Here is a 27277-nt window from a genome sequence, read left to right as displayed (position 1 = left end):
CGTCAGAAAGCGGAGAGACATTTAGGGTGCCGAGGAAGCGGGCTAAAAAGGACACAAAGACGAGAGGCTGTGAGCAACGCGTTGCTCAGCCGCGATGCTCCAAATTTAGCGCCGCGGTCTACGGAGGGCGAGGTTTTGGCGGGAAGGGCCGCGGGCCTGCGGAGCCTGCAGGGCGACCCTGGCGGAGGCGCTCCGGCGGCTCGGCGCACCCTCCGCACAGCCCACCAGGGCTCGCTCTCGCCCTTCTGCTGGAAGGCAGGAGGGGCGGGACGGGGCAGAGCGGGGCGGGGCGGACGGCGCGCCCGCCCCCGGCCGCGGCGAGGATTGAGAGGGCTGAGGAGGGCTCCGCGGGCGGAAGCGCGGTGCCCGGCCGGCCCGCCCGCCGCCGACGTCGGCGCTGCCGCGGTAGCCATGGTGACCGGTGGAGGCCCGCCCCCGCCCCCTGCCCCGGCCCCCTGACGTCGGCGCACGTCAGCGCCGGCGCGCGCCTGGCTGGGCCCTGTGGGGCGGGAGGGAAGCAGCGCCCGAGCGAGAGCCGCGGCCGTCGTCCAGAGCCGAGCCGCGCCGCCCGACGCCCTCCTGCCCGCGCCGCTCCGCGCCGGCCCGCTCGTTCGCGTTCCCGTCGCCGTGTCCTGCAGCGGGGGCCCAGCATGGTCATGGCGGATGGCCCGAGGCACTTGCAGCGCGGGCCGGTCCGGGTGGGGTTCTACGACATCGAGGGCACGCTGGGCAAGGGCAACTTCGCCGTGGTGAAGCTGGGGCGGCACCGGATCACCAAGACGGAGGTGCGGCCCCGGGGTTCGGCGGGAGCGTGGCGTGGTTGCGCCCCGGGCGGGGGACGGCGGGCCTGGCGCGGCGGGGACCGCGGGGCGCAGGTCGGGGGGAGGAGGTGTCCCCGGGAGGGCACACAGGCTTCCGTCCCGACTCTCCCACCCGGGGACATGGTCTGTGGCCTCGGCTCCCGAGCCCAAGTTCCGCGTCTTCCCGGCTTTCGGCTGGGGGTGGGGTGGGAGGGGAAGTCTCGGTGCTCCGTGGCCGCGCGGGGACCAACGTCGCCAGCCGGGGAAGGGGACCGGCAGCTCCCGGGCTCGGCGGAGTCGGAGCGCGGCCCGGACCAGGCGTCCCTCTCTGTCCCGCGAGAAGGGGGCGCCGCGGACCGGACCGGTGTGTCTGGACCGCTGTCCATCTTCTCTGCTTTGGGCCCGCAAGACTCTCTGCTACCGTGCCTGGCTTGAGCTCTCCCGGAGGTAGATCTAATGCACCAGACAATAGAACCGGTTAAAGATGGTCATCCAGCCCTGCACCGTCGTCTGGGGTTGTCCCTTTTACCAGGTGTGCATACTGGCTCCGAGCACGCATTCCTTAAGCCACATCCGATGGACTCTGCTCAGCCCTCGGCTGCTTTCTGACAGTGACTCGAGCATCCCCCTCCATGGTACATTCTAATGCACCGCACATATTTTCTCCCCAAGTCTCTGTTCTTACCTAGCCCACCCCCTTCCTTCCATGCCTCAAGCTGCTCTCCTCGGGGTCTCTATTTTAAGAAGTGCAAATTAAATACCTTGGAAAAACGATAGAAATAAAACCATTTCTTAGACTACAACCTAGTGGTTTTGACGTACTCTGTTCTGCCTTGTGCTGCCACTGCTGTTTCACCCGTTTTCAGTTTCTCTCCCCAGTTTTCATCCCGTTCGGGTTTTTTCCTTTTTACCTAGCACGTTCTTAAGAACGTTCTAACCTTTGAATATGACACCCGCCCCCCATTACTTACGCTTACGTAAGGTGAAGGGTATTTAAAACCCTTACTATTTACTTAGCTGTTGTACTTTAAAAGTTTTTGCTTCATGTCCATTTCCATAAAGGAGGAGGATACGTCTAACACGTCTTAACCTTTTTTGCCTCACGGATCCCCAACACACCACTTAAGTCGTACTTCTTTAGGGCATCAGTACCAAGGTCAAATTTTTCCTTTCACAAATTGACCAGTGTTATGAATCAAGATTGCTTGTAATGATAAGTATATTGACATTACTACATTTTTGCATAGCTTAATCTGATCCCAGCATTTTTTTAAAATGAATTAAGTTGTTTAGTTCCTGTAAAGAGCTATGGTCAAATGTACCTTTACCCCTATGTTAAATAAAAAGGAAACAGCTTAAATGGGTATCTTTATGACTGTCAAAAATGACACATTACAGATAAAGTCTGAACTTTGGGTTACATTGTTGTGTGGTTGGATACCAAGTACGCTCGTACCATCTTTTCCTATTAGCAGTATTTAGTGGTCAGCTGTTGTCAGAGTTTAGTTAAAGTTGTATCTGAGAGCTGCTTAAGTGAAGCGGATGGTAACTGACACTTTCTTTATCTTGAGGGTGGCAGTTCTGATGGTGTCCCTTTCAAACTGATATTTCTTGGGACAGGAGCTAGGGGGCACTGTGGAGTAACAATGCCTCTGACTGTCAGCTCAGTTACATTTGTGATCGAAGACGCCTGTCAGATCAGCATAAAATTATTTTATGTTAAAAGCTAGACGTTTAGCCCGTAGATTCCGCCTCCCTTGTGCTTTTTTCTTTTTACAGTGAGCATTATGTGGTAGTTTTGTGATTGTTGATGCTAAAGCACAGAAAGGTGGAATGGTCTAGCAGTTACTGTACTGAAAAGTCTGTAGGTGTTCCAGGTTGCAGAATGGTTTTCTGAAGTTTCATAAGGAAGCTGCAGGAAGACTTACACCACCATGCAAATTATAAGTAAAATAGTGAAATTTTCAACTCTTTTACATTGTTTTAGATTCTCATTGCTTAACATACTACAATGATTACAGTGAGAAATGTTAATAGGGTATAAAGAAAACTTAGCAAAATATGATATTTGCTGTTATGGAAGTTCTTTTATATACTATATTTTAATGTTGTAGGCTTATATGTTTTAGAATTTATGTGTTTTAGATATTTTTTCTTCAAGTTGTATCCTGAGAAATTTAAAAACTAGAATTATTCTTATAGTGTGTGTGTGTGTGTGTGTGTGGGTGGGTGGGTGGGTGAGTGGGTGGGTGGGTGTTGGTCAGAGTACAGCTTTCAGAAGATGGTTCTCTCCTTCAAACATATGGGTGCTGAGAATTGAACTCAGGTCATCTCCTGAAACAAATTTTAGGGTTTAGTTTCAACATCTATGTTTTAAATACTTTTATTTGGAATTGGCTGCTCATCTTCTGTTCCATCACTCACACACACACACACACAAAGATATATTTTTATAATGCTTGGAAGAAGTCAGTTTCCCTTTTAGGAAAAATTTAGTATACAAAAAGAGACATTAATTTTGGTTTAATCTATCAAAAGGCTTAACACCAAGAAATATAATTACGTCATCTGAAGCATTATTCATGCGCTAGATCACTGTGTAAATTTTGCACACAAAAGGGAAGGCAAGGGGGTGGTAGACTCTAGCTTCCTAATATAATACTTCGTAAAATCTTTGCAGAGCTGGCTTATGAATTACAGAAGCTAATTTTGTAAAATTAGCACAATGAGAAAAGAATAACATCATTTAGGCTATTAAACTATTTTGGGCAGTAGTGGTTGCTAGTTTTCTGTTCTATGAATGTCCTTGAGTAGTGTTTCATTAATGCTATGTTAGGAAGCAACTTTTCCCTCTAGTTAACTGTACAGTTAGTTCAGGAGTGGGCTGTTTGTTTTGGGAGGGTTTTTTTAAATTTATTTTATTTTATTTTGTCTAAGGAAAATTACTTTTTACTTCTAAGTGTTCTCTTTTCTACTAAAGAATGTTTAGTAAAGCAAATATAAAGAATAAAGGAGAGCACAGCACACCAAAAGTAGATAGTTCTTCCACTAGTGGGAATGCATTGTCCTTAATGTCACATTGCCTTTTAGTATTTTTAATGCATTTGGTTTTTTAAATTTTTTTAAATTTTAAATTTTTTTAATTTATTACAATTTATTCAATTTGTATCCCAGCTGTAGCCCCCTCCCTCAGCCCTCCCAATCCTACCTTCACTCCCTCTTCTCCTCCCATGCCCCTTCCCCAGTCCACTGATAGGGGAGGTCCTCCTCCCCTTCCTTCTGACCCTAGCCTATCAGGTTTCATCAGGACTGGCTGCATTGTCCTCCTTTGTGGCCTGGTAAGGCTGCTCCCCCCTCTGGGGGAAGTGATCAAAGAGCCAGCCACTGAGTCCATGTCAGAGACAGCCCCTGTTCCTCTTACTAGGGAGCCCATTTGGATGAGCTGCTGTGGGCTACATCTGTGCAGGGGTTCTAAGTTATCTCCATGAATGGTCCTTCGTGGGAGTATCAGTCTCAGAAAAGACCCCTGGGCCCAGATTTTTTGGTTCTGTTGCTCTCCTTGTGGAGCTCCAGTCCCTTCCAGGTCTTTCTATCTCTCCCTTCTTTCATAAGATTCCCTGCACTCTGCCCAAAGTTTGGCTGAGTCTCAGCATCTGCTTTAATGCCCTGGTAGGTAGAGTCTTTCAGAGGCCCTCTGCTGTAGGCTCCTGTCTTGTTCCTTATTTTTACCCTTTTCTGATATCTATCCCATTTGCCTTTCTGAATGAGAATTGAGCATCTAACCCAGGGTCTTCCTTCTTGCTTAGCTTCTTTAGGGGTACAGATTTTAGCATTTAGTTTAGTTTTTTTTTTTTTTTATGGGTGACAGCACATAGAACATATTTGTACCCTCACATTTTACACTTTGCTTATCATATATAACTTTATAACAGTATTTTAGTAGTTAAATATTCAACCTTGTAGATAACCCATTTTACTTACTTTCTTATTAAATATTATATCATTTCCAGTTTTCAACAATTGACAGGGAACACAATGTGCATGCTATCACACACATGTGAAAACAAAAGGACAAGTGTGTAGATTTAGTTCAACCTTTACGCGGGTCATCAGGCCTATTCAGCAAGTGTTTTTATCCACTAAGCAGCCTTGAGTTGTGAAAATTGCTCTGTTCTGTAGAAATTTTTAACTTTAACAAAGTTTAGTGTGTTCTAATTTTAAGTCCTCAAAGGAATTCTATCTTGGCACCAGGCAATTAAGAAAACATTTATTTGGAAATCATGAAACTGGCCTCCTTGGATTCACATGATGACATTTGATTTATGGCCCACTGCTGATTACAGTTTCACTTCTTTGGCATCAAATGGATTACAGAACTTTTTATGATATCACTCTTTCTTTTTTAAATTTTTTAGAATTCATTCATTCATTTATTTAAAAATTTTACTTGTTACAATTTATTCACGTTGTGTCCCAGCTGTAGCCCACTCCCTCAGCCCCTCCCAATCTCACCTTCTTCCCTCATCTCCTGTGCCCTTCCCCCAGTCCGCTGATAGGGGAGGTCCTCCTCTCCTTCCCTCTGATCCTAGCCTATCAGGTCTCATCAGGACTTGCTGCATTGTCTTCCTCTGTGGCCTGGTAAGACTGCCCCGCCCCTCCCCCCGGGAAGGTGATCAGAGAACCAGCCACAGAATTCATGTCCTTTTAATAGACCTGTAACTTTTCCTTCTATATCTGTATTTTTAAGTTAGTGATTTCTATAAAAAAATACTTAAATATTCATATAAAATGCTTTCTATCCCTCAAAGGATAGAAATACCCAGTTATTATATCCAGTTATGATAGTTAAAAGATGGAAGACATGGGGATTTCATCAGAAACTCTTCATTTAAAAAAGTTGAAGACCTTTTGACAAATTAAGAGACACATCTTAGGTAAATTAAACTGGAGACAATCCTACTATGTTTTAAGTTCTTATAAGTAAACAATATCCACACAGCTTCACCCAGTCACACAAGTTAGGCCTGCTCATTATAGCCATTGTGGAAAAGCCTGCTAAACATTCTCACTTCAACTCTCAAAACTCAGGAGATGGCTCAGAGCCTCCTAACTCGCTTGTATTTTGTATGTTTGAAGTAAAATAGATGTCAGTCTATATATAACCTGTAGTGTTTTTAAACATTTTTTAATTATCATTTATCATAATTTATTCAATTTGTATCCTAGCTGTGTCCTCCTCCCTCCTTTCCTCCGAATCCCACCCTCTCTCCTTCTTCTCACCCTATGCCCCTCCCCTTAATCCACTGATAGGGGAGGTCTTCCCCACCTTCTATTTGACTCTAGCCTATCAGGCCTCATCAGGACTGCTTGCCTTGTCTTCCTCTGTGGCCTGGCAAGGTTGCACCACCCATGGGGAGGTGATCAGAGAGACTGCCACTAACTTCATGCCAGAGACAGCCCTGCTCCTCTTATTAGGGAACCCACTTGGAAACTAAGTCTATGGGCTACATCTGAGCCAGGGTTTTAGGTCCTCCCCATACAGTGTATTTATTTTACTTGTTATTAACATCCCCAAGGCAAAAACAAAAAACAAAACAAAACAAAAACAAAAACCCACTGTCTAAAAGCATTCATTAAAATTATAAAGAAAGACAATACCAAGAATGACAAAGGTGTGAGAAAATAAACACTTCTTCAGCAATTACTAATAAATAGAAAATAAGGGAAATTTTGGGAAATAGTTTGGGATAGCTTTAAAAGCTTCATGTAAGTTCCACATACAGCAAGAGTCAGCCTTTATTCTCTGTATTTACCCAAAAGAAATTAATGTATATTTCCATAAACAGAATGTGTCATTTGTACATAGCAGCTTTATTCATAATAAAGCAAAAATTGAAACACACACACAACACCATCTAAGGTAGTAGTTGCCAACCTTCCTAATGCTGTTATTTTTTAAAATACTGTTTCTCAAGTTGTGATGATCCCCAACCATAAAATTCTTTTTGTTTCTACTTCATAACTGTAACTTTGCTACTGTTATGAAACCACAAAGGGGCCACAACCTGCAGGTTGAGAGCCACTGGTCTAAGCCCTCATTAGGAGGCATCCTGCATATCATTGGCCATATTTTATTTAATTTGCTATTACCGAAAATAAAGTTCATCTTTTCTCTATTCTGTATCTTTCAGCATCAGAGTCCTGTCAGGCCTCGTTGGTATATGTGATTTTTAAGGTCCAGAGGATATTCTTTCGCATACAGTTGTGTACCTGATTGTTTCCTCAGAGCAGTCCCATTGCAGTGGAATTCTTGGGTAGAGAGTCCATCCATTACCCATCTTACTATCCAAGATGCCACAGTGCCATCCACAAAAGCAGTGCCTAGGAAAAACACTTGGAGGACTGCTACTTTTTAGGCTCTGTTTTATTTTTATTTTCCAGTAGACAGAATTGCTTGTGTTTTCTTTGCTATTTAACTTGTATTTATTCGGTTACTTTGATTGTAGTATTATATGATGGATATTTACATTTCTCATGTAAATTGCTTTTTTTTTTTTTGTCCTTTGACTCTCTTTTAATTGCCTTGTCTTTTGTTGTTGAATTGTTGAAACTTTTTAAAGTGGGAAGTTATTTTGAATTACTTCTCTATATCTTAAAAATCTTCAATTCATGTAACTTTTCATCTGTTTATATTTTTGTATATTTAAGTGATACATTTAATTCATTTACAAAGAATTTTTTGCCTTTAATTCAGAACTCATCAGGTACTTTTCAACATCAGAACCCTGTCAAGCATAGTAGAATATGTGATATTTAAGGTCCTTTATAAAAACTGTTGAATTGCTTCCTAGAAAAATTATACCTTATTTATATTCATAGCAAGTTTCTATAAAAATTGTTATCTCACCAAAACTTGGTTGACATGGATATCTGCTTTTCAGTCTTTGCTAATATGAACATGAAATGGCATTTTTTTTGTTTGTTTGTTTTAAATACAAACATTTTCCTGAGTGGTTCTGTGACTAAATGGTCAGCTCCTTTTTATAGAGTTTATAGTGATATCAATCTTTCTGATCCTATATGTCATCCTGCAACAAAGAGGAAGCCTCGCTTTTGCTCTTTAGTGGAAGGAATATTATTTTTGAGGTAAATCCAGTTTGTTTTTAAGAGAGTGTGTGTAATCAAAAGTTAAATAGTTGAATGATTTAGTTAACATAAAAGATATCCTTCAACTAACAAAGTCATTTTTGGCCTTCTTGACTTTCTCTTGATTTTTGTCCTAGGTTAGGAATATTAAATGGGAGAAGGTATGCAGAGAAACTATTTATATATTTACCTTGAAATAAACACAGTGTTTTGTAATTTGGAGATTTTAAGTATAGTTCTGAGAAATTCCAAAGTTTTTTTTTTTTTAATTTTAAATCAGTTTTATTTACCTCACTCTCACAGACAAGTTCCTTGAGAATAGGAATTCCATCTCACTTTGTTTTTGTATCATAGGTGTAATATTTGACATACAATAAATGTGTGAAGGGTCAACTTTCATAAATAGTGAGGAGATTGAATTTGGAATGGAAGACCTGAGGTCATATCTGTCCCTCTGTCTCTTCACCCACCTTAATTTGCTAGAGCCTTAGAACCTTTGCAGATAAATGTGACTTTTTTTTTTCTTTCAGGGGGCAGAGCCAAGAAAGGTCTTGGGATTTGGACAGAGGGCCTCATGCATGCTATGTAATGTCTTTTGAGTCTCTGTTTCATCAGCTCCTAGTTATCCTAATTCTCCCATTTATTTGAAAGAACTGAAAGAGAAATGAGATAAAATGTATTTAAGTATCTTGTAAAATTAAGACGTGTTATACAATTGGCAAAGTCACTGTCATTATTACTACATTTCTGAGCAGTTCTTGGCAAGGAGTCCGTTGAGCTCAGCAGTGAGTTGCTGATGAAAAGCTCCACTCTTCCCATGTCTGGGTATTAACTGGACAGTTTCTGTGCCTCTCATCTATCCATGTAGATATAGTTATGTAACTGAGTTCTAGCTAATGAGATGAGTGAGGCCTGCCCCTCAAAATCTCCCAGGAAGGCCCCTTAGAGCTCTTTTCTCTTTTCTGGCTAAGATGGAGACAACATTCAGAGCAACCTTGGAAACCACACCTTAAACATGGAAAAGCCTTTTTGAGCCACATATGCCTGCTAATCATTCCACACATTTAAGCCTGCTATGTGAGGAGGCATAAGCTTCTGTTGTGGTTGAGTCATTACAGTTGAGTCTATTAAAGCAGTTAGCCTGCCCCACTACAAGAAGCATGCGAACACATGCCTTTTTTTAGAGAAGCATAATCCTCCTCAGGGTGTCATAAATAAGGGGTAATGGTGCGCCAATCCACTTCCAGGAGATCCAGTGGTTTCTGGCCTCTGCAGGCACCTGCATTCACGTGGAGAACATAACCTCACACAGGTCACACATGGACACATTTTAAAAATTAAATGACGAGGAAAAGATACTTATGAAATTTCTTAATGAGAATAATTGTACTTTTTTTTTTTAATGTGATTTCTTTCTTTCAAATTTTGCTGTATTATGAGATGGGTTTTGGCCCATCTCATAATAGAAGCTTTTTATTGGTGAGAAAGGTGCTGATGTCATAGACTTCAGAAACTGTAGGGAGAGACAGTTCCTGCAAACATGATGTCTGAAACTCCCTGTGTCCGTCATATAGAAAGCTTACATTTCTACGTGCCTTTGCCCCTTTGTCTGACAGTTTTTCTGAAAGTTACCCAACTTTCAGAGTGGTAATCCTGGGCTCTGTCGTACTGTTAGGAAGAAGAATGGGGTCTCTTTAAGTCTGTGGGCTGGAGGAGGTCCACTGACAAGGCTCCAGACAGCACTGCTTGCTGTTTGCCATTGTGAGCGCAGTACCATTGTTAGTTCACTTTGCTAGCAGTTTGACTTTAGTTTTCTAAAATATCTTGATTATGATAATGAAACATCATCAGATGAATGAAAGACATAATAAGCATAAAGCATTAGAGAGAGAGGGAGGAAGGGAAGGAGGGGGGAGAAGGAGAGGGAGAGGTGTGAATGGAAAACTAAGGAAGTTCAATGACAGCCTGAGTTCTGATTTCTTGCATACTTTCTGGGAATGGTGAACCATTAAAGCACATAGATCAATTGTATTAAAAGTTGTTATTCTGAAACAACATAGGCCAAGCAGTATTTGGACTTCTCTTTGCTAGAATATGAAGTCCATGTTAGTTTCTTTACAACTTAATAGAATTAAATATGGGGAGTTTTCAATTACCAAATATCGTATTTAAATCAGATTAGCTTTCCAAATCTATAAATTTCTAAAAGTCCTTTTCAGTTACATGAAAAAAAAAAATGCAATTGTTATTTCTGAATACTTTATCATTAACCTTCAAATTCCCCTTCTTTGGATTCCTATTTAGTTATGACAAAATGAGAGCCACATTTTGTGAAGTTAAACTCCTAGGAAATTAAAGTTAGTTATTCACACTTGAAGTTTTATATTTTAATTTTTAATGAATTTATCACCTGATATTACTTCACATAGATTAGTTTTAATATTTTGTATTTCAGGTTTGTTTGTTTGTTTTTTTTTTCAAAAAGCTTATCTGTGGGGAGGCTCTGGGAAAAGCTGCAGAAAGAAGATGATCAAAATATATTGTATGAAAAAATGTTAATAAAAACTTTAAAAGGCTTTCAGAGAGTAGAAAAGTCTACCTGTGGATAAAATGGATCCTGTCACTCTTCTAGAAAAGTTTCTCAGCACAGTAGAAACTGCCATTTCAGCTGCTTCCTACTTGGCAGATGCTCACCCTGTAGGTAATTTACAGTGATATAATTGGCTGAAAGTGCTAAGACTTTTTCAGCTTAAAGTAACTTTAAAATAACTTCTGCACCACACTATAGGTTCTGCAGACAAAATCTGTTGTGCCGTGTAAGCTTAAGATACTTGTGTTGCATAAACGAACAAGTGGACGTTGGCTTGAGCTAGCTCTCAGGAAAGGCATCTGTAGGCGACTTCTCAGATGTCAGTTACTGAGAATGTTGAGTTGTATATTAATTGTATTTATGTGTGTTCTGGGCTACAGGTGGCTATAAAAATAATAGATAAATCTCAGCTGGATGCAGTAAACCTTGAGAAAATCTACCGAGAAGTACAAATAATGAAAATGCTCGACCATCCTCACATAATTAAACTTTATCAGGTATGGCTTAGCCTTATTTCTTCCTTATGCTTTCCAAGTATCTGTTTTCATTGTGATTTTTACTTTTATGCTAGCTTTTTTAATCTATAAAAGAAGTTTTCTTAAGCTAAATGCAACCCTTTCAATATATTTAAATTTGTAAAAATGGAACTAGGAAGCTACTTGGTCATATAACCTTAAGTTATCTCTGAGACTAGACTATTTTAACACTTGGCAGTTGTGCCTAAGTTTGCTGGATGTGCAAAGGTGGTAGCGCCATAAAAAAGGCTGTCATGCCTTTGCTTATTTGAAAAGTTACTGTTTATGTTTTATGAAATGAAAACTCTAAGATAGTATATTACCTACAGGTAAACTTTATCATACCTGGATTCATGTCTTTTTTTTTTTCTTTTTTTTTTTTTGATGAATTATAAAAAAGCCATTTAAAAAAAAATCAGTTTTATTAAGAAATTTTGTAAAGTAAGCTGCATCTAGGTTTAAGCCATGTGTTTTAAAAGAGATGTTTTCTTAGATTTTTTAAAGCAGTATTTCATGTTTAATAATCAATAAATTATTTTTTAAAGTTTTTTGTTAGTTAATATACCCTATCTTTACATTGAAAATGGCTTTTAAACCAGAAGGTCCTGGTATGCTGACCTGTGTGTGACTTTGATGCCCTCTGATAGGTACACCCATGGTATGCTGGACTTAATCTGTTTTTAAAAGTTTTGTGAGCTGGTAAACATCACATTAACATCTCAGTCTCAGCAAGTGTGTATATCATAGGAATGGGATTGCAACTCAGAGCCATTTTCTCAGAGGGCCAGTTTGCTATCACACCATTGTATTCAAGTGGGCTACCCAAATGTACTGAGATTCACATGTTCTAAACTGATTCACCGAGGTTCACATGGTGTGGCCAGCTGGATTTGTAAAGTAGAGTTACTATTTGACTTTTTAATTCCAGATTGCAGCTCTTTTCTTGATGAAGCACAGTCCCACACCTGTATTTTAGTGCAGAATTAGCTTGCAGCCTTTCAGCAGACAACTATTAAAAAGATTGTTATAGGACTAGGGACATAACCTCCTTTGATAAAGTATTTGACATGGAAGCTAGATAACCTCAGTTTGGTCGCTAGAACCCACACAAAACTGGGGACTTGAGTTTGATCCCCAGAATGCATGTGACAGTGACAAGAATGGTGATGCACACTCACAGTCCCAGCATAGGAAGGTGGAAACACGGATCCCTAGTGCTCTGCCGTGCCACACTGCCCAGCGTAACTAGTGGGCTTCAGCACAGAGAATCCCCGTCTCAGTGCACAGAGTGGGGGGCTTCTGAGGAACCCCTGAAGCTGACCGCTGCCTTCCACATATTTGCATATTAACATACATGTACACACACAGTGTGCACACAGACCCTCACCTCCACACAGAAAGTATACAGAGAAACAGTCTAAAATCGTTTATCTTGAATCTACGTAAGTGTCTGTTTATATATTTAGGAAAATCAAATTGGTAACAATGACACACTTTATCTTTTTGAAACTAGAGAAGCTAATTTAAATGAAAATATACAGCAGTAAGCTGTAAAGAAGCAGCTTGCAAACAATGCTTTATAATTGGGGGGGGGGGGCTGGAGAGATGGCTCACAGGTGAGAGCACTGGCTGCTTTTCCAGAGGACCCAGGTTCAGTTCCAACACCCAGATGGCAGCTCACAGCTGTCTGTAACTTCAGTTCCAGGGGCTCCAACACCCACACACAGACATGTAGGCTAAACACTGATACACATAAAATAAAAATGCATAAATCATTTTTTAAATAAAGTTACAGTAACTTAAATATTAAATAAAGTACAGTAGGGAACAACATACGTACCACATTGTGCTGGCCTTGATATCACAACAGGTACAGACTCAAGTGAAGAGGTGATGGAAGATATGACTGAACTTGAATGTGCATATGAATCACTTTTGTTAAAATGTCAATTCCAGTTCAGTAGTACTGGAATTTGGCCTGAAGATCTGCATTTCTAGCAGGTATTAGCAACTGCTACTGCTGGGCCATGGACCCACACTTAGAACAAAGATCTAAAAATTATTACTAAAAAATTATGGAATGATTATAAAAATGCTTGTAAATGTTTCTGACTTCTGAGTTGTTTATAACTTACTCTTTCACTTATAATTTTAATGTATGTAACTCTATAGACTGTGGTAAAGTAACTCTTCCTGTCTGACTAATGTAGGATCATTTATCAATAGGTAATGGAGACCAAAAGTATGTTGTACCTTGTGACCGAATATGCCAAAAATGGAGAAATTTTTGGTAAGTTTTTTCTTTACCTTTTTTTTTTTTAACTTGAGAAAGTCACATGAATGGGGTAGTTCACGTTAATTTTTCTGATTTTTTAAGAATTGACAATATTTTAAGTCTTAGACGGAAATAAGATACTAGGTAAGTTAAATTATAGGATATAACTTATTTTCTTACATAATATTAAAAGTACTTTTTAATTTTCTTGTTTGCATTAGAGACTAGATAGCAAAAGATAGGGAGAAACTTGTCATCTTACAAGAGAAATTTTATTTACTTTTACTTCTTACATTCTCTTTATTGGGTTCTTTATTGGGTCTTTATTGGGTCCCCTGCTATGGGAGGATTCATTGGTGACCTGCGTGTAATCTCATGGCTCTTAGTCAGACACTCACTGTAGTTGTAAAACCTCAGCTTAATTGGGTTGGTTTCAGGCATTTGGCTGGTTTCAGTTTGGGGATATGATACATATGTTGCTATGGACATTCAGGTACAAGTCTTTAACCTCACAGTCTGTCTCGAAGTAATATTTGTCCCTGACACATAGCATAGAACTTTAAAATAAAATACTTATGTTTTGCCCTATATGACCATCATGGTTTTTCATATTGTATAAAACACAATATAACACTGTTTTTGTTTTAGCAGTATATCCTCTTTGAGATCTCAATCTTTCTAAAATCCTATTTATCAGAAGTTAGCATTTCCACTGTACTGTATACCTAAATATTTTCACCTTCATTTCTTTGTGTAGATACATAGTTTCATGCAGGGTCATTTTCCTTTTGCTTGAAGAAGTTTCATAGTATTTCTTATAGTACAGATGATGAAATCCTTCAGTTTTTGTATATCTAAAATAGTCTGTCTTTTTCTGGTATGAAAGACTGAACTGGAGGCAATTTTCATTGATTTTAATTGATGATAATGTGCTTTTTGTGGTTTTCTTTAAGATTCTTTGGTTTACAAGCTGCTTGGACTTGTAAATACAATGTTTTTATTGAACTTAGAAATCTTTCAGCCATTATTTTCTTAACTTTTTTTCTGTCCCATTTCTTTTTCTTCTCCATCAGAGTCTAGTCCAGTGTATTTTAGGCTATTTGAAATTGTCCCACAGCTCAGCAGATGTTCTTTAAATATATATATATAAATAATTCTCTTTCCTCTCTGTGTTTTATTTTAGATAGTTACTCTTTCTGTTTCTTCAAGTTCAGTATTCTTTTACTATGCATTGCCTAATTTGTTTTTAAAGTTAAATATATTTTTCACCTCAGGTACTGTGTAAATTACAACTTGATTGGAACTGTGTGTGTGTGTGTGTGTGTGTATGTGTGTATGTGTGTGTTTGTGTCTGAGTGTGTGTGTGTCTGTGTGTGTTTTCAGTGTTCCGTGCCTCTATTTAGCTATTGTAACTGTATAACTTCATGTCCATGCCTGCTAATTTCCAGCATCTCTGTCAGCTCTGGGTCGGCTCTAATCGTTTCTCCTCTGGTTTGCTCATATTTCCCTGCTTCTATGCATGAAAGGATGGAGGGATTGAGAGTGAAAGACTGGTGGTCAAAGAAAACCTTACTGCAATTTAAACAAATACTTGAAGGCACAGTCCTGTATGGATAGTGAAAAGACGATTATCAGGAGATAAAGAAGAGCAAATGGCAAGTCCTCAAGACCACAGAGTATATTCAAGGGTTAAAAAAGAGGACAGCATGGTAGGAGAGAAGAAAGCAGGAGTGGTGAGCAAGAGGGATCAAAGAAAAGGAGCAGGGGAGATGCAGTCAGAAAGGTAAGTAAGAGCAGTAAGGAACAGGCTTGGAAGCTTTGTATCCACTCTAGAGACTTTGGTTATTACCTCAGAGTTTCAGTAGTCATTAATATTTCAGCATGGAGCTGGAGAGATGACTTAGTGATTAAGAGTACTAGCTGCTCTCCAGAGGACCCAGGTTCAGTTCCTAACACCTACATGGCAGGTTGACTGTGGCTACAGTTCCAAGTAATCTGACACCCTCTATGGTCTTCATGGACACCAGCACTTGAGAGGCAGAGGTAGACCACCCTGATCTACAAAGTGAATTTCAGGACAGCCAGGGCTGTTACACAGAGAGACCCTGTCTCAGATGTTGGGGTTTGGTCTGGTTCTTGTGTTTTGATGCTCATTACTGGTTCTCAAGATCTGGTAACTGCCCTGATAGAACTATCCTTGCCTGAGACATTATACATGATTGGTTAATTAAAGGCTGAAAACATGGGAAGGGCAGAATGGGGTAGGTGTGGCTAAGGTTCCCAGGCTTTGGGTTAAAGAGAATCACCCAAAAGGGACAGACTGGAAAAGAGGAGGCAGGTGGTTCCTTTTCCACATGGTCCCGGAGGAAGGACTCCATGGATGGAGAAAACACCAAGATGAAAAATATAAGCAAGTATCTTGGGGATTATGGATAGAAGGTAGCCCAGATAGGAATGGTTAAGGTGGATGGCATTGGATGGAGACTGGGAGATGGATGGTGAGGTTATTGAGACAGTGTAGGTAGACTATCTGAATATCTTTCCCAGCCCAAGGTAAATAAGGCAATTATAAAATCTTACAGGTGTCTGTGTTTTATTTGATTGTTAAAGTGCGTTAAATAATACTGCCACAACAATTATAGGACTAATAATAAATAATATATAGCCCAACACCCACCTTTTAATTTACTATAACACTCAGAGAAAAAATAAAACAAAACAAACAAAAAAATCACCCCCCCCCAAAAAAAACCTTTAAAAATTTGAGCAAAAGACCTAAGAAAGCCTTCTCTTGATTTCACTGACCCTGTGAAGTATCTCCACACATCTCTCCGTAAAAAAAGGTTATCTATTTTGTGTTCACCCTTTTCTTCTAGTTGTTCTTTAAACACTTTTAATCCAGCTTTTGTTCCAGTAGTGTGTAATTATGGGAACAACCAAGTTCCTGAGGTACTCAACGAGGAGAAAGCAGCAGATGAGACAGAAGGAAGGAAGGGAAGAAAAAATAGTTTTCTGGAAACCCTGTGAACTAAGAAGTCTCGGGGAATGAACAAGCATCTGTGTTAGGTGACACTGGTAGATCAAGAACAATGAAGAATGGAAATTTACATCACCACTTTGTAGTAGTGAGAGCAATTTTGGAGGATCACATGGTCACACTAGCATATGAAGGCACACTTTGTCAACTTTTACATTGAGTTTATTCTTAATGTAAACTATCTAGGGTAAATGTTCAGTTTAAGGTCTGAAAAGGAGAATCTGTTTTAGATAGAGAAGTTGGACAGAACGTTAGTTAACTTTCCACTCTGGTACAGTTCATCTGAGCAAAGGCCAATGAGTAATAGAATGTAATTTTAAATATGATGAAATCCTTGAATAATATTTACTGCTTAGAATGGAAGGCTCTAGAGGAATCAAAGATCATTTAGTACAATTTATTTTTATTTATTTTGGCTTTGTCATTCATGCTGGTCGTAGCCTGACAGAACTCTATGTCTTTTCTCACAAAAACTATTTCTCTCTCGCTTTCTTTCTTTCTTTTTTTTTTTTTTTTTAACTTGGCTTCATTATGTGCCAAGTCATCTAAGCAGGGATCCTTGATGTCAATATTGATTTCATCTCCTGCTTCCCTCTTTGGATGGTTTTTAATTCTGCCTGTTGTGCCTCCTACATATCTCTCAAAAAAAATGTGCATCTCTCCATCCTCCTTTTTTTCCTGTCTGTAGAATGCAGTTGTTTAATTGATTTATTTTACATCTCCAGAATTTTCCAGAATCATGATTTTCTGCATCTTTTTCTTTCTCCCTCTCTCTATGTTAGAGGCAAGGCTTCACTGTATAGCACAGGCCTCAAACTTGCAATTCATCAATTCTCTTGCCTCTGCCTCCTTCCCTGTAGTAGGACTCAGACATGCACCACTGAACATGACCAGAGAGTATCTTTGTAAAATACAAGCAAAGTCATATTAGTTGTCCTCCTTTTTAAGGTTGCTTTAATGACCATTAAATAGAGGTGGGTATGGGGAAGGAGTCATTTTGAAAGCAAGGTAATGGCATAAAAGAGTTTTGATTAAAAAATAGTTATTTTTCATGTAGCTTCAATCTGTAAAAACATGCAGTTTAAGCAACATTTATCCAATAGTGAGAAATACGTGTAAAATTTCAAATGATTTGAGCCAAAAATGTGTTCAATCAGCTGGAGATATAATAAAAAGAAGCACACACACACACAAAGAAAAGTATTAGAAGCTGGGTGTGGTAGCATAGGCCTTTAATTCCAGCACTCAGGAAGTCAGAGGCAGGTGGATCGCTGTGAGTTCAAGGCCAGCCTGATCACAAAGTGAGTTCAGGACAGCCAAGCTACACAGAGAAACCCTGTCTCAAAAAAACAAACACAACAAAATCACAAACAACCCAGTTTTGGAGTATGTTATTTTAGTGTTTATCTTTCAGACTTAAAACTTTAGAATTACCATTTACCCTTACAGGTATTATTTTAGCCCTACTCTGTGCTGGGAGAATGTGCTATTCTTTTTTGTATCATCTTTTTTCACTCTCTTATTTTTGTTTTTAGTTGGCCAGCAAACCATACTATGTTCTTACAAAATTCTTGAAATTGAATCCTTCTGTTTCTGCAGTCATCACCCTAATCTAGGCTTTCATCACCTCATGTCTCAATTTTTGAAGCTTTCATGTTTTACTGTACCCTATTTCTTCCCCAGTCAAGTATATTTCAGTGTGTTATTCGATCTTCCCGAAAAATCTTTATTATATTACAACTGTGCTAATAGATTTCATGTTCCTCACTGATGCTTTAAAACTCATACCCTCCACTCTGTAACTAGGTTAGCTCCATTAACTGGGTGGTTGTGCCCAGCTATCCTTTGCATAGTTTATGGATAATCATAATTAATATAGATAATAAAATTTCAGATTAAACTACATGCTTTAGTTAATAGGTCACTTTTTTTCCTTTACCCCTATCCTTTCTCTCTCCTTCTCTTTCCATTTTCTTCTTCCTCTCTACTCTCTGTGTCTACATTTCAAATTCTAGTTATTGGAAAATGTATGCTTGTGCTAGTGTAAAGAGTAAACTAATTTTTCAAGATTTGTTTTTACCAGTTTGCCGTCATTTCTACTTCCCATATCCTACTCTTCCTCCAAGGCAACTACTTTTATGTCTTTAACTCATTAGTTTGGACTTATTTTCATTTTCCTAATATGCTTGTATTTCTGTGTCTAGTTTTTCTTTTAAGTACAATATTTTCAATTTCCCCTATATGTGAAAAAAGTACGCTAAGAAGGCAAGTAAGGACCAGCTGTAGAAGACCTTGTGTGTGAGAATAAGGGTTAGTATTATTTCTTAGAGTGACCATCCTTCAGCCCAAAGTCGGTAATGTATGAACGGATGTGTGTAGTCTGAAGTTGAGGAGGGAGAAGAGGCAGTTTAAGAGACTTTTGTTTACACTGAAGAAATGAAGGAAGGGTCTGAATAAGCTGTTAGATATCAGAATCACACAAAAAAAGATTTTTGAGTATGAGGTCTTTCCAACTCCAGATAACTGATATTTGTTGATCATTCTCAAGGTAGGTGCTAAAGTACTTAACTTTATCATTTAAATCTAAAAAAAAAAAAAAAAAACTTTATAAGGAAGTTCTGAAGATTGAGAAATTTTTCTAAAGTCATACAACAGTTAAGTGACAGAGTGACCTTGGATGAGTCCACGAGGCAATCCTAATGACTACCAATAATTATGCTTCACCTTCTCCCCAAGAGATCTTACTGGCTCAGAGTTGGGATTTAAAGTAAGTATGAGTGAAGAATAAAGGTGAAATTGTTGACAACAAATGTAAGTCTGGCTTTAAGGGGAAAATGATAAATTAGATTTTTACGTGTTGTTGGAGGTGATAATCAGGACATTTAGTTTGATGTCGACAGTTGGCTTTTGAAGATATGATAACAAAATTCAAAGTGACTTTAACTGAAGCAATAAAATCTAACAGTTTTACAGTAGACAAAAGATTGGAACCAGATCCTTCACTAAAAAAGATATTTAACAATATAGTTACCAGGGAAATACTAACTGAAAACCCCAATAAAGCCATATTCCATATCAACTAGAATGGTTAAATTTGGAGATAGATAACACTAAATGAAGGAAAAACTGTGAAGCAGCTAGAAATCTCATACTGCCAGTGGAAGTGTAATTTGTATCACTACTTAGGAAAACTGATTGTTTCTTATAAAGTTAAACATGCATTTTTCCCCATCACAAAACAGCTCTGTTCCTGTATGTTTACAAAGGAAAAGAAGTATTCTTACAAGTGACTTGTCCAAACATGTTCATAGCAACCCTTTTCATAATACTCAAAGGAAGAGCAATCACAATGTCCATCAGTGGGATAAATGTATCCAAAAGTCTGTATTATGGTAATACAAAGATGGTTCTGAAGGCAAAAAAATGCTCTTCATATGCATGTAATGCCACATAAATAAACCTTACAGACACCATGTAAGCAAGAGTGAACACAAGGGTATAATTTGTAGCCAGGTGTGATGCCACACACACCTTTAATACCAGCACTCAGGAGAAGAGGCAGGTGGATCTCTGAGTTTGAGACAAGCCTAGTCTACAGAGTGAGTTACAGGACAGCCAGGGCTATTAAGAGAGACCCTGTCTCACACAAAACAAACAAAGTACATATTGTATGATTTCATCTGCATGAGAGTCTACCACAGACAACAACACTGGGTGGTTATAGAAGTTGGCAAGTTGTCATTAGAGACGGGACAACGTAAGAGCCCTTATATCACCTCTTTATGTACAATGAAAATTTCACAGCTAGAGCCTTCTGATACTTCTACTGGTTCTCAAAATAGAACTTGGAAATTTCAGATTTGTGCTAATAATGATCTAGACACCCTTTGTTCTCTGTCATCCAAGCCTCTCTTCCTTTCCTTCCTGTCTCCCTCCCTTTTTCCCTTTCTTATTTCTTTCAAACTAATTGAAGTTCTATCTAATCAAAAGTTCCTTTCAATTCTGTCCACACTGATTTCCTCTTAGAAAAGCATTCTAAGTTTTCTTCTGTACAACTCCTATTGATAACTTATCTACAAAACTGCTTTTCATTATTATTAAAGTCTTCGTATCTTTTTGTTGCTGTTGTGTTTTTGTTATTATTGTTTTGTTTGGGTTTCATGTATGTGGTATGTGTCTGTGTGCACAAGTGGAGGCCAGAAATCAATACTGGGTCCCTTTTGTATTGCTTTCCACCGTGTTTTTTTTCAAGACAGGGTTTCTTACTAAACTAGAGGTCACTCTTTGGTCTACAATGGCTAGCCAGTTGGCTGCCTGGCATCATCTGCACAGGGGTTGTAGATCAATGTGTGCTATCATGCCCACCTATTATGTGGGTGTTGGGGGTTCCTCAGGCTTGCCACAGAAACCACTTGACCCACTGAGCCATCTCTGCCCTATTTTGTTTGGAAACAAGATCTCTTGTAGCCCAGGTTGACCTAAAGCTTATTATGGAGCCCAAGATTATCTTGAATTTCTGATGTTTGTGCCTTTACCTGCTGAGTGCTTGGGATAAAACCAGGACTTCTTGCATGCCAGGCAAGCTTTCTACCTACCAGCTGAGCTATCTCTAGCACCTCATGTCTACCTATTCTCTCTAACAGACTGTAAAGTTAGGATTTAGCAGAATACAAACCATCTTATAAATGCATGTTGAATGAACAATGTAATAGTCTGCTTTGGCCTTTACAGGACTTATTTCCTCAGGGAAGCCAAGGAATGAATGCTGCCAGGTTAAGTAGTCTCAGGCACCTCTTTGTTCAGCTTTTGAAAGGAGTGTTTACTCTTGGGGAGATAAACATGAATGAGGAAATACCAACTGAATCAAGGGAGAAATTGGTTTCCTCTAGAATCCTAAGCAGTTTCTGAGTATTTAATGATAGTTCCACCTTATTCTTAGCTTTATTCTGACTCCCACACCTCTCAAAATATTCTTTTCAGATATCATGGTAAATGAAAGCATGTACATTTAACCCTGCTAACTTTTATTATTCTGGTTCTTAAAATACCCGTTAGATACTATTTTCTGGTTAGCCTGGAATATGTAATAGCAAATGAATTTGCTTTAAAAGATGTTGGCTTTTTCGTTTGGAGTTATAGGTGTGATTAACAAAAATTATTCAAGAGTTCTGCACTCTTTACAACTATTTCTTATTTATTCATGTGGTCACATGCAGTAAATGGTGCAAAAATCACAGTGGTTGCCTCCGCAGACAATTTGGGTTCTGTTCAAACAATTAAACCGGCAGTCAGCAGATTCCGGCTTAGTAATTAAATTATCCAGAGCCTTTGTTTTCAGATTTCTGCCCCTTGATATGCTGTGTCTTTTTAGGCTGAATTTGTGCCTGAGGTTTATTGATTCATTTCCTGTCTTTCCCTTTCAATGGTAACATACTGGGATGCCAGCTGTAATAATTGAAAAGGGCTTTGTTTAAATCAAAATACCTTTAGACACTTAGTTCCTCAGAGAACCAGAGAGACAGTTGTCTTCAGGCATATTGGCTACTGTCTTAAGAGCCTACAGATAACGTTAGTACAGTGGTCCCTTTTGCTTTCTGAGTTCAAGTAAACTTGAAGGTGTTGCCCACTCTATGTAACCACTGTGATCTTATTTAACTCTCAGGTTTATAAAAACTTACTAATTGAGGTCCTGTGGCACTATTACTTAAATTTGCCTCCATCTCTCCAGTTTCTTCCATCATTGCTTTAGTTTAGACTGTGATCATTTCTCAGTTTAATTACTTCAGCCTCTCAACTAGTCTTAGGTTACAATGTTAATGTCAAAATGATCCCTCAATCATTAGTCTCCTCTGTCATTTTTCTGCTTAGACTATTTCTGTAGCTTCTCATTGAATTCAGTATCAAATAAAAATTTAGTATGATAATTGCCCATTTCAATCTTCCTTTCCAGTCCTGTACTAGGCACATGATCTTTGAAGACTTATTGACTGTGCATATAGATCTATGGGCAAATGTTGTTTTCATGCATTTGAATATGGTAGATGCCACTGTGGAAAGACTGAAGGGGTGTAGAAATGTAGAGATAAAATTTAACTATGCTTAGATAGAAGTTTTAAGATGGTTCCCTTTGAATTTTTGTTAGATCTGTAAAATAATGTTGTCTTTGAAGATGGCAGATCTAGTTGAATTATATGTAAATTTAGTTAGCATTTAGAAAAATCAGGAGCTACACAAACCCCAGCATGGTTCCCGATTCAGTTGTCACTGGCCTTCCCTCTTGCTTTTGTTTAAATTAAGTCAGACATTTAAAATGCCCAAGGAAAGATCTTGTGTTCTAACTCTAGTTCCACCCCTAACTGCTGATGTAAACATCCTTGGGCAAGCCGCATAACATTTGTGAAATGTTTCCCTTAACATATCAGCAAGGAAAATCTGAGCTGTTTGAGTATCCCTTCAGCAAATACCCGTTCTGCTTCCACAGAGTCTGCTAAGATTTCTGAAGATGTTGTATTCCTAAAAATAAGATGTCTTTGTTTTATTCTTAATAAATAGTCTGATTGTGCAGTTTCTCCATTGTGTATGTATTAAAAATTATATCTTAGTGATTCAAAGTGATACATTACTTTTTGTGGGCACGTTCTAGGTTAGGCAGGGTTCTAGGTACTGAGACTGCATCGGTGAACCAAGTCCCTGACTTATTGAAGGTTCTTGTGAATTAGTTTTGTACCTGTAAGCTCATAAATTTTTTTTTAATCCCCAGTGTTCTGAAATGAGGTGCCTTTGAGTGAGTGTTTCAACTAATGGTACTGGGGCTGGCAGTGCATCCTTTAAACTGGGAAACCCTCTGGTGTATTGCCTTAAACTACACATTGATGGTTCCTTTCCTAACAGTCTTCTCTTTCGGGCTGACTGTTCCTCAGATGGTGAGCCTCCTGGTCTGCCCTATAACTTTCTTTATCTTTTTGTTCAGCCTTTGAGGGCCATTTCATAAACTTTATCCTTTCATCTTTGTTGATGTTGAATTTTTAGCAGTGAAGAGCTTAATTTATTCCCTGATTGTTCCTTTTAAAAACAGCTTTTCTTATCTAATGGTTTTACATTATCTTTTAATTATCTGAGAAAAATTGAAATATTTTCTTACTATATAGTCTCTCTTTTGCCTCCGGGTTGAATTTTTTCTGTTTTAGATTTGTTTTCATCTATGTATTTTATATTGGAGAATTCTTTTATGTTTATTGTGCATGCTTAGCTGTTTCTTTCTATTTAAAAGCAAGGAACTGTTAACAGTGATTGGAAAGAGAGCCAATGGGTTGAATTTTTTCCACTGTAGGTTGACTGCATTCTTACATTAGGGATTCCCGGTATTTCTATCTTTGCATGTGAGATGATAAGACTCTTCCGATCTTCTGTCTAGAAGTTAGAGAGACTTGGAAGTCATAGTTTTCATGAGTGAAGAAGGCTGGACGTGTCAGGATCCATCATTCCTATGCCCACTGAATCATTTTTAATATGGTAAGGTTCTTTCTCCCTGTTTGTGCTTGGGTCCTTATGTGTGGAGGCACTGTTTTCGTCTCAAGAGCATAAGACTCTAGAATTGTGCTGGGCCGGAAGTCAGCACGCACACCTAGTTGTGTAAAATGAGAGAGGAGCTCTGGGAGATGAAATTACTTCTTCAACTTGACTTCCTGCAGCTGATCATCTTCAGCTTCACCTTGTACTGCCATGCGTTCCTGAGTATTTGGGGGACACTACAGTGTGAATTATTGATCCCTGATGTTTTCCATTGTGGAGGGTTCAGTTTTCTCAAGTTAAGTAAATATTTTGACATTTAGGATCTTTTGTTTCTAGATTCTCTAATTTGCTATTTTTACCATTTGCTATTATCATATGAGGATGGTATAATCTCTTGTCTCTAAGAAGTCTGTCTAAGTAACTTTTTCTTATCACAGAGTTTTCCTTTAACTCCTTGAGGCTTGTTTACAGTAGCTGTGGAAATGCTCTTCTGATTCATTCTTTTCACATCCTCGGTCAGTTTCTGTTGTCTGTTTCTCTTGATTATAGGCAACTGTCTGTACTGTGATTTTAATGTTGGTCATCATGAACTTCATGTTGTGAGGTTTTTTTTGGGGGGGGTTGGTCTACTTTTAAAGAACACTCAGATTTGGTATGCATTTATTACGTATAGCTTAGTTTGATCATTCCAAGGTTTTTTAGGATGCAAATAACCTTTACTTCACCGCTGAGGCTGTGTAGCCATGCCTTCCTAAGTCTCTGCTGGATGCCCTGGTTGACCATTGATAGCAACTTAAATGATTGTCAACCCTAGAGACCCTTGAGTGTCTTTCATCTCACAGGGCACAAGTCATTCTTTAGCCAGTCTTCAGAATTTTATTCTAGTACAGTGTGTTAGTATTTTACAAAGACCTTCTGATAACTCAGGCAGATTTCTGGCCTTAGTGTTTTTCTGCATACCAGTTTCCTCCAGAACTTTGTTCCTCCAGAGCTTTGTCAAAGACATGGATTTTGCTCTCTATGTCTTCTAATAGACAATGTTCTGTTTGGCAGCCCTTTCTTTCCCTGTAAAGTCTACCCTAAGGCAGGAGATCATGGGCCTAAGTTAATTTTTTCCTTCCTGCTGAAAAATCAGAATTCTATGTTGCTTTTTATCCAGGGTCTAATAAAAGTAGTTTTGTTTTTTAATTTTTATTTATATTTTGTATATATTTATAATTTATATTTTGAATATATTTATAATTCATTATATTTTATTTACATGTATGTCTGTGTACCATGTGTATTCTTGGTGCCAGGGAGGCCAGAAAAAGGCATCAGATTTTCTGGGACCAGAATTATAGATGGTATGAGCCACTATGTAGACACAGGGAATTGAACTTGGGGTCCTTGCCTTAGTCAGGGTTTCTATTTCTGTTAAGAGACATCATTACCATGGCAGCCCTTATAAGGAAAACATTCAATTGGGGCTGGCTTACGGTTCAGAGGTGTAGTCCCTTATCATTGTGGAGGGCAGCATGGCTGCATGCAGGCAGACATGGTGCTGGAAGTTAGCTGAGAGTTCAGTATCTGCATTCGTGGACAGCAGAAGGAAACACACTAGGCCTGGCCTGGGCTTCTGAGAACTCAAAGGCCACTCCCAGAGACACACTTCTTCCAACAATGTCACACCTACTCTCAACACCACCACACCTCCCAAAAGTGCCACTCCCTGTGGGCCTGTGGGGCCATTTTCATTCAAATCACCCAGTCCTGTAGAAGAGTAATAGCCAGTGTTCTTAACTGCTGAACTGTCTCTCCAGCCACTAAGAGTAGTTTTCACATTGGCCAATCTTCTAATTGTTCTAAGGGTAAATCTAGGTCATTTTTATAATTGAAAGTCAAGCATTCTTATTTTAAATCCCATCTTATTTATGTTTTAACTTAGTTTATGTGGGTGTTGTGCTCATGTGTTCAGTTTTTCTATCTTAAGTAGAGTTTAGCATTCCCTAGTTCATTCTTCCTTTTTACCTATCTTGTCATTGAAATTCCTTGTTACACTCCCTCCTACCTCTGTTAGGTACCTCATTGGGACTAGGATTTGCTCTAAAATGTAGTATGTGTTACTCCTGACTGGAGTCATGTACCACCTCTGACTGAACAGGGCTGTGTGTTATCTAGGATGTGAACTTAGAATGATTTGACTTGGCTCTATCTTCTGTGCTCATCCAACTAATACTACTGTTGAGGTACGTTGGCATTTCCTATTCCAAAATAAATTTAGATATTGAACACTGGACGTGCTATTCCTGATTTTTTTCATCTGTATAATCATTTAGGTTCAAAGGTGACTTTAACCTTTGATTTCTCTCTTCAGTTCAGTTAGGCTATTGTAGGTTATGAAATATTCTGTTTTTAGCCTGTCTGTCAACCTTGTTCACATAATTGATTAATTAAATAATACAAAATTTTCTCATTTCTAGGATTTGATATACAAGGAAACTACCCAGCTCATAGTCTGTCAAACCAAGACAAAGTAATTTCTTTTGCTCCCATCTGCATTTAACTATTTTAAAATAGATTTACTTTCATTTAAATGTCAGGGTTTTGTTTTTGTTTTTTTTTTTTTTTTAAGGCACAAACATCTAGCTTTATTGTTAATAAACTAAAAACATTAAACAGTAAAACATTTTCTCTTTGCTTCTTCATACCATTGTGTGTCACTTCTTTGGCCCTTCATGTAAAAAATACATTATTGGACTTCTTTTCCCAGCATTTGAGGAGGAGAATATTAGCCAAAGGAGAATTTAAAACACAACTTTGAGTACTATACCTCGTGATAAGTGCTATAGAAAGTCTGTGGAAGGTCCTCTAGAAGTCGGGAGAGGCAGTTACTGACACACAGAGATCCTATTTGCAGGGTGGAGAGTTACAGACTGAGTACAATAGTGAGTCTGATAAAGATCACCAGGGAAGTAAAGATCAGCTCTGCCTGTTGCCTTTTACTCCTCGCTAATTTTATCTTGACTGCAACAACCTGAAGCTTAGCAAACGGGTGTGCATGCTTGGAAATGCATTCTCTGGGGGTGTCTTTCCACCATTGAGTCTCACTCTGAGAAAGCAGGTCTAGGTACTCCCTCTCTGTGAGCACCTCTGTTTCCAGGGCTTCACTCCCTTTAGTTAATAGTTTTCAGGTCTTTAACGTGAACCTTGGAATTTCTCTGAACTTCAGATCCTTTCTCTCTGCCATGGTACTGAAAGAGATTACACACTGAACACATTGCCTTCTCTTCCAAACACACTTTTCTGTGCTCAGAATTCTTTCATGGATTTAAGCATATTTCTTATGCCATAAGGTTACCCCTAACTCATCCTTCCTTAGCCTATGTCTAGTTAGTTGTCTAGTCTTACAGGGTCTTTTCT

General features: G+C 39.0%; 1 protein-coding gene across 5 annotated transcripts in view; it reads left to right on the top strand.

The window, feature by feature from the left end:
* Positions 1–486: 486 nt before the first annotated feature.
* Positions 487–27277, top strand: part of Sik2 (salt inducible kinase 2) — a 106632-nt gene continuing 79841 nt past the window's right edge. For 3 of the 5 annotated variants that reach the window (XM_055621753.1, XM_055621754.1, XM_055621752.1), the window contains exons 1-3: positions 487–785; positions 10917–11033; positions 13278–13341. In XM_055621753.1, the coding sequence (XP_055477728.1) occupies positions 651–785; positions 10917–11033; positions 13278–13341 (316 nt within the window). In that variant the 5' untranslated portion in view covers positions 487–650. The remainder of the gene's footprint in view (positions 786–10916; positions 11034–13277; positions 13342–27277) is intronic. The other 2 variants (XM_055621749.1, XM_055621751.1) reach the window with 1 other exon arrangement.

Source organism: Psammomys obesus, unplaced genomic scaffold, assembly GCF_907164565.1.
Source record: "Psammomys obesus unplaced genomic scaffold, mPsaObe1.curated_primary_1811, whole genome shotgun sequence".
Lineage (NCBI taxonomy): Eukaryota > Metazoa > Chordata > Mammalia > Rodentia > Muridae > Psammomys > Psammomys obesus.
The sequence above is the reverse complement of the archived record's forward strand: the minus strand, read 5'-3'. Positions and strand labels throughout refer to the sequence as shown.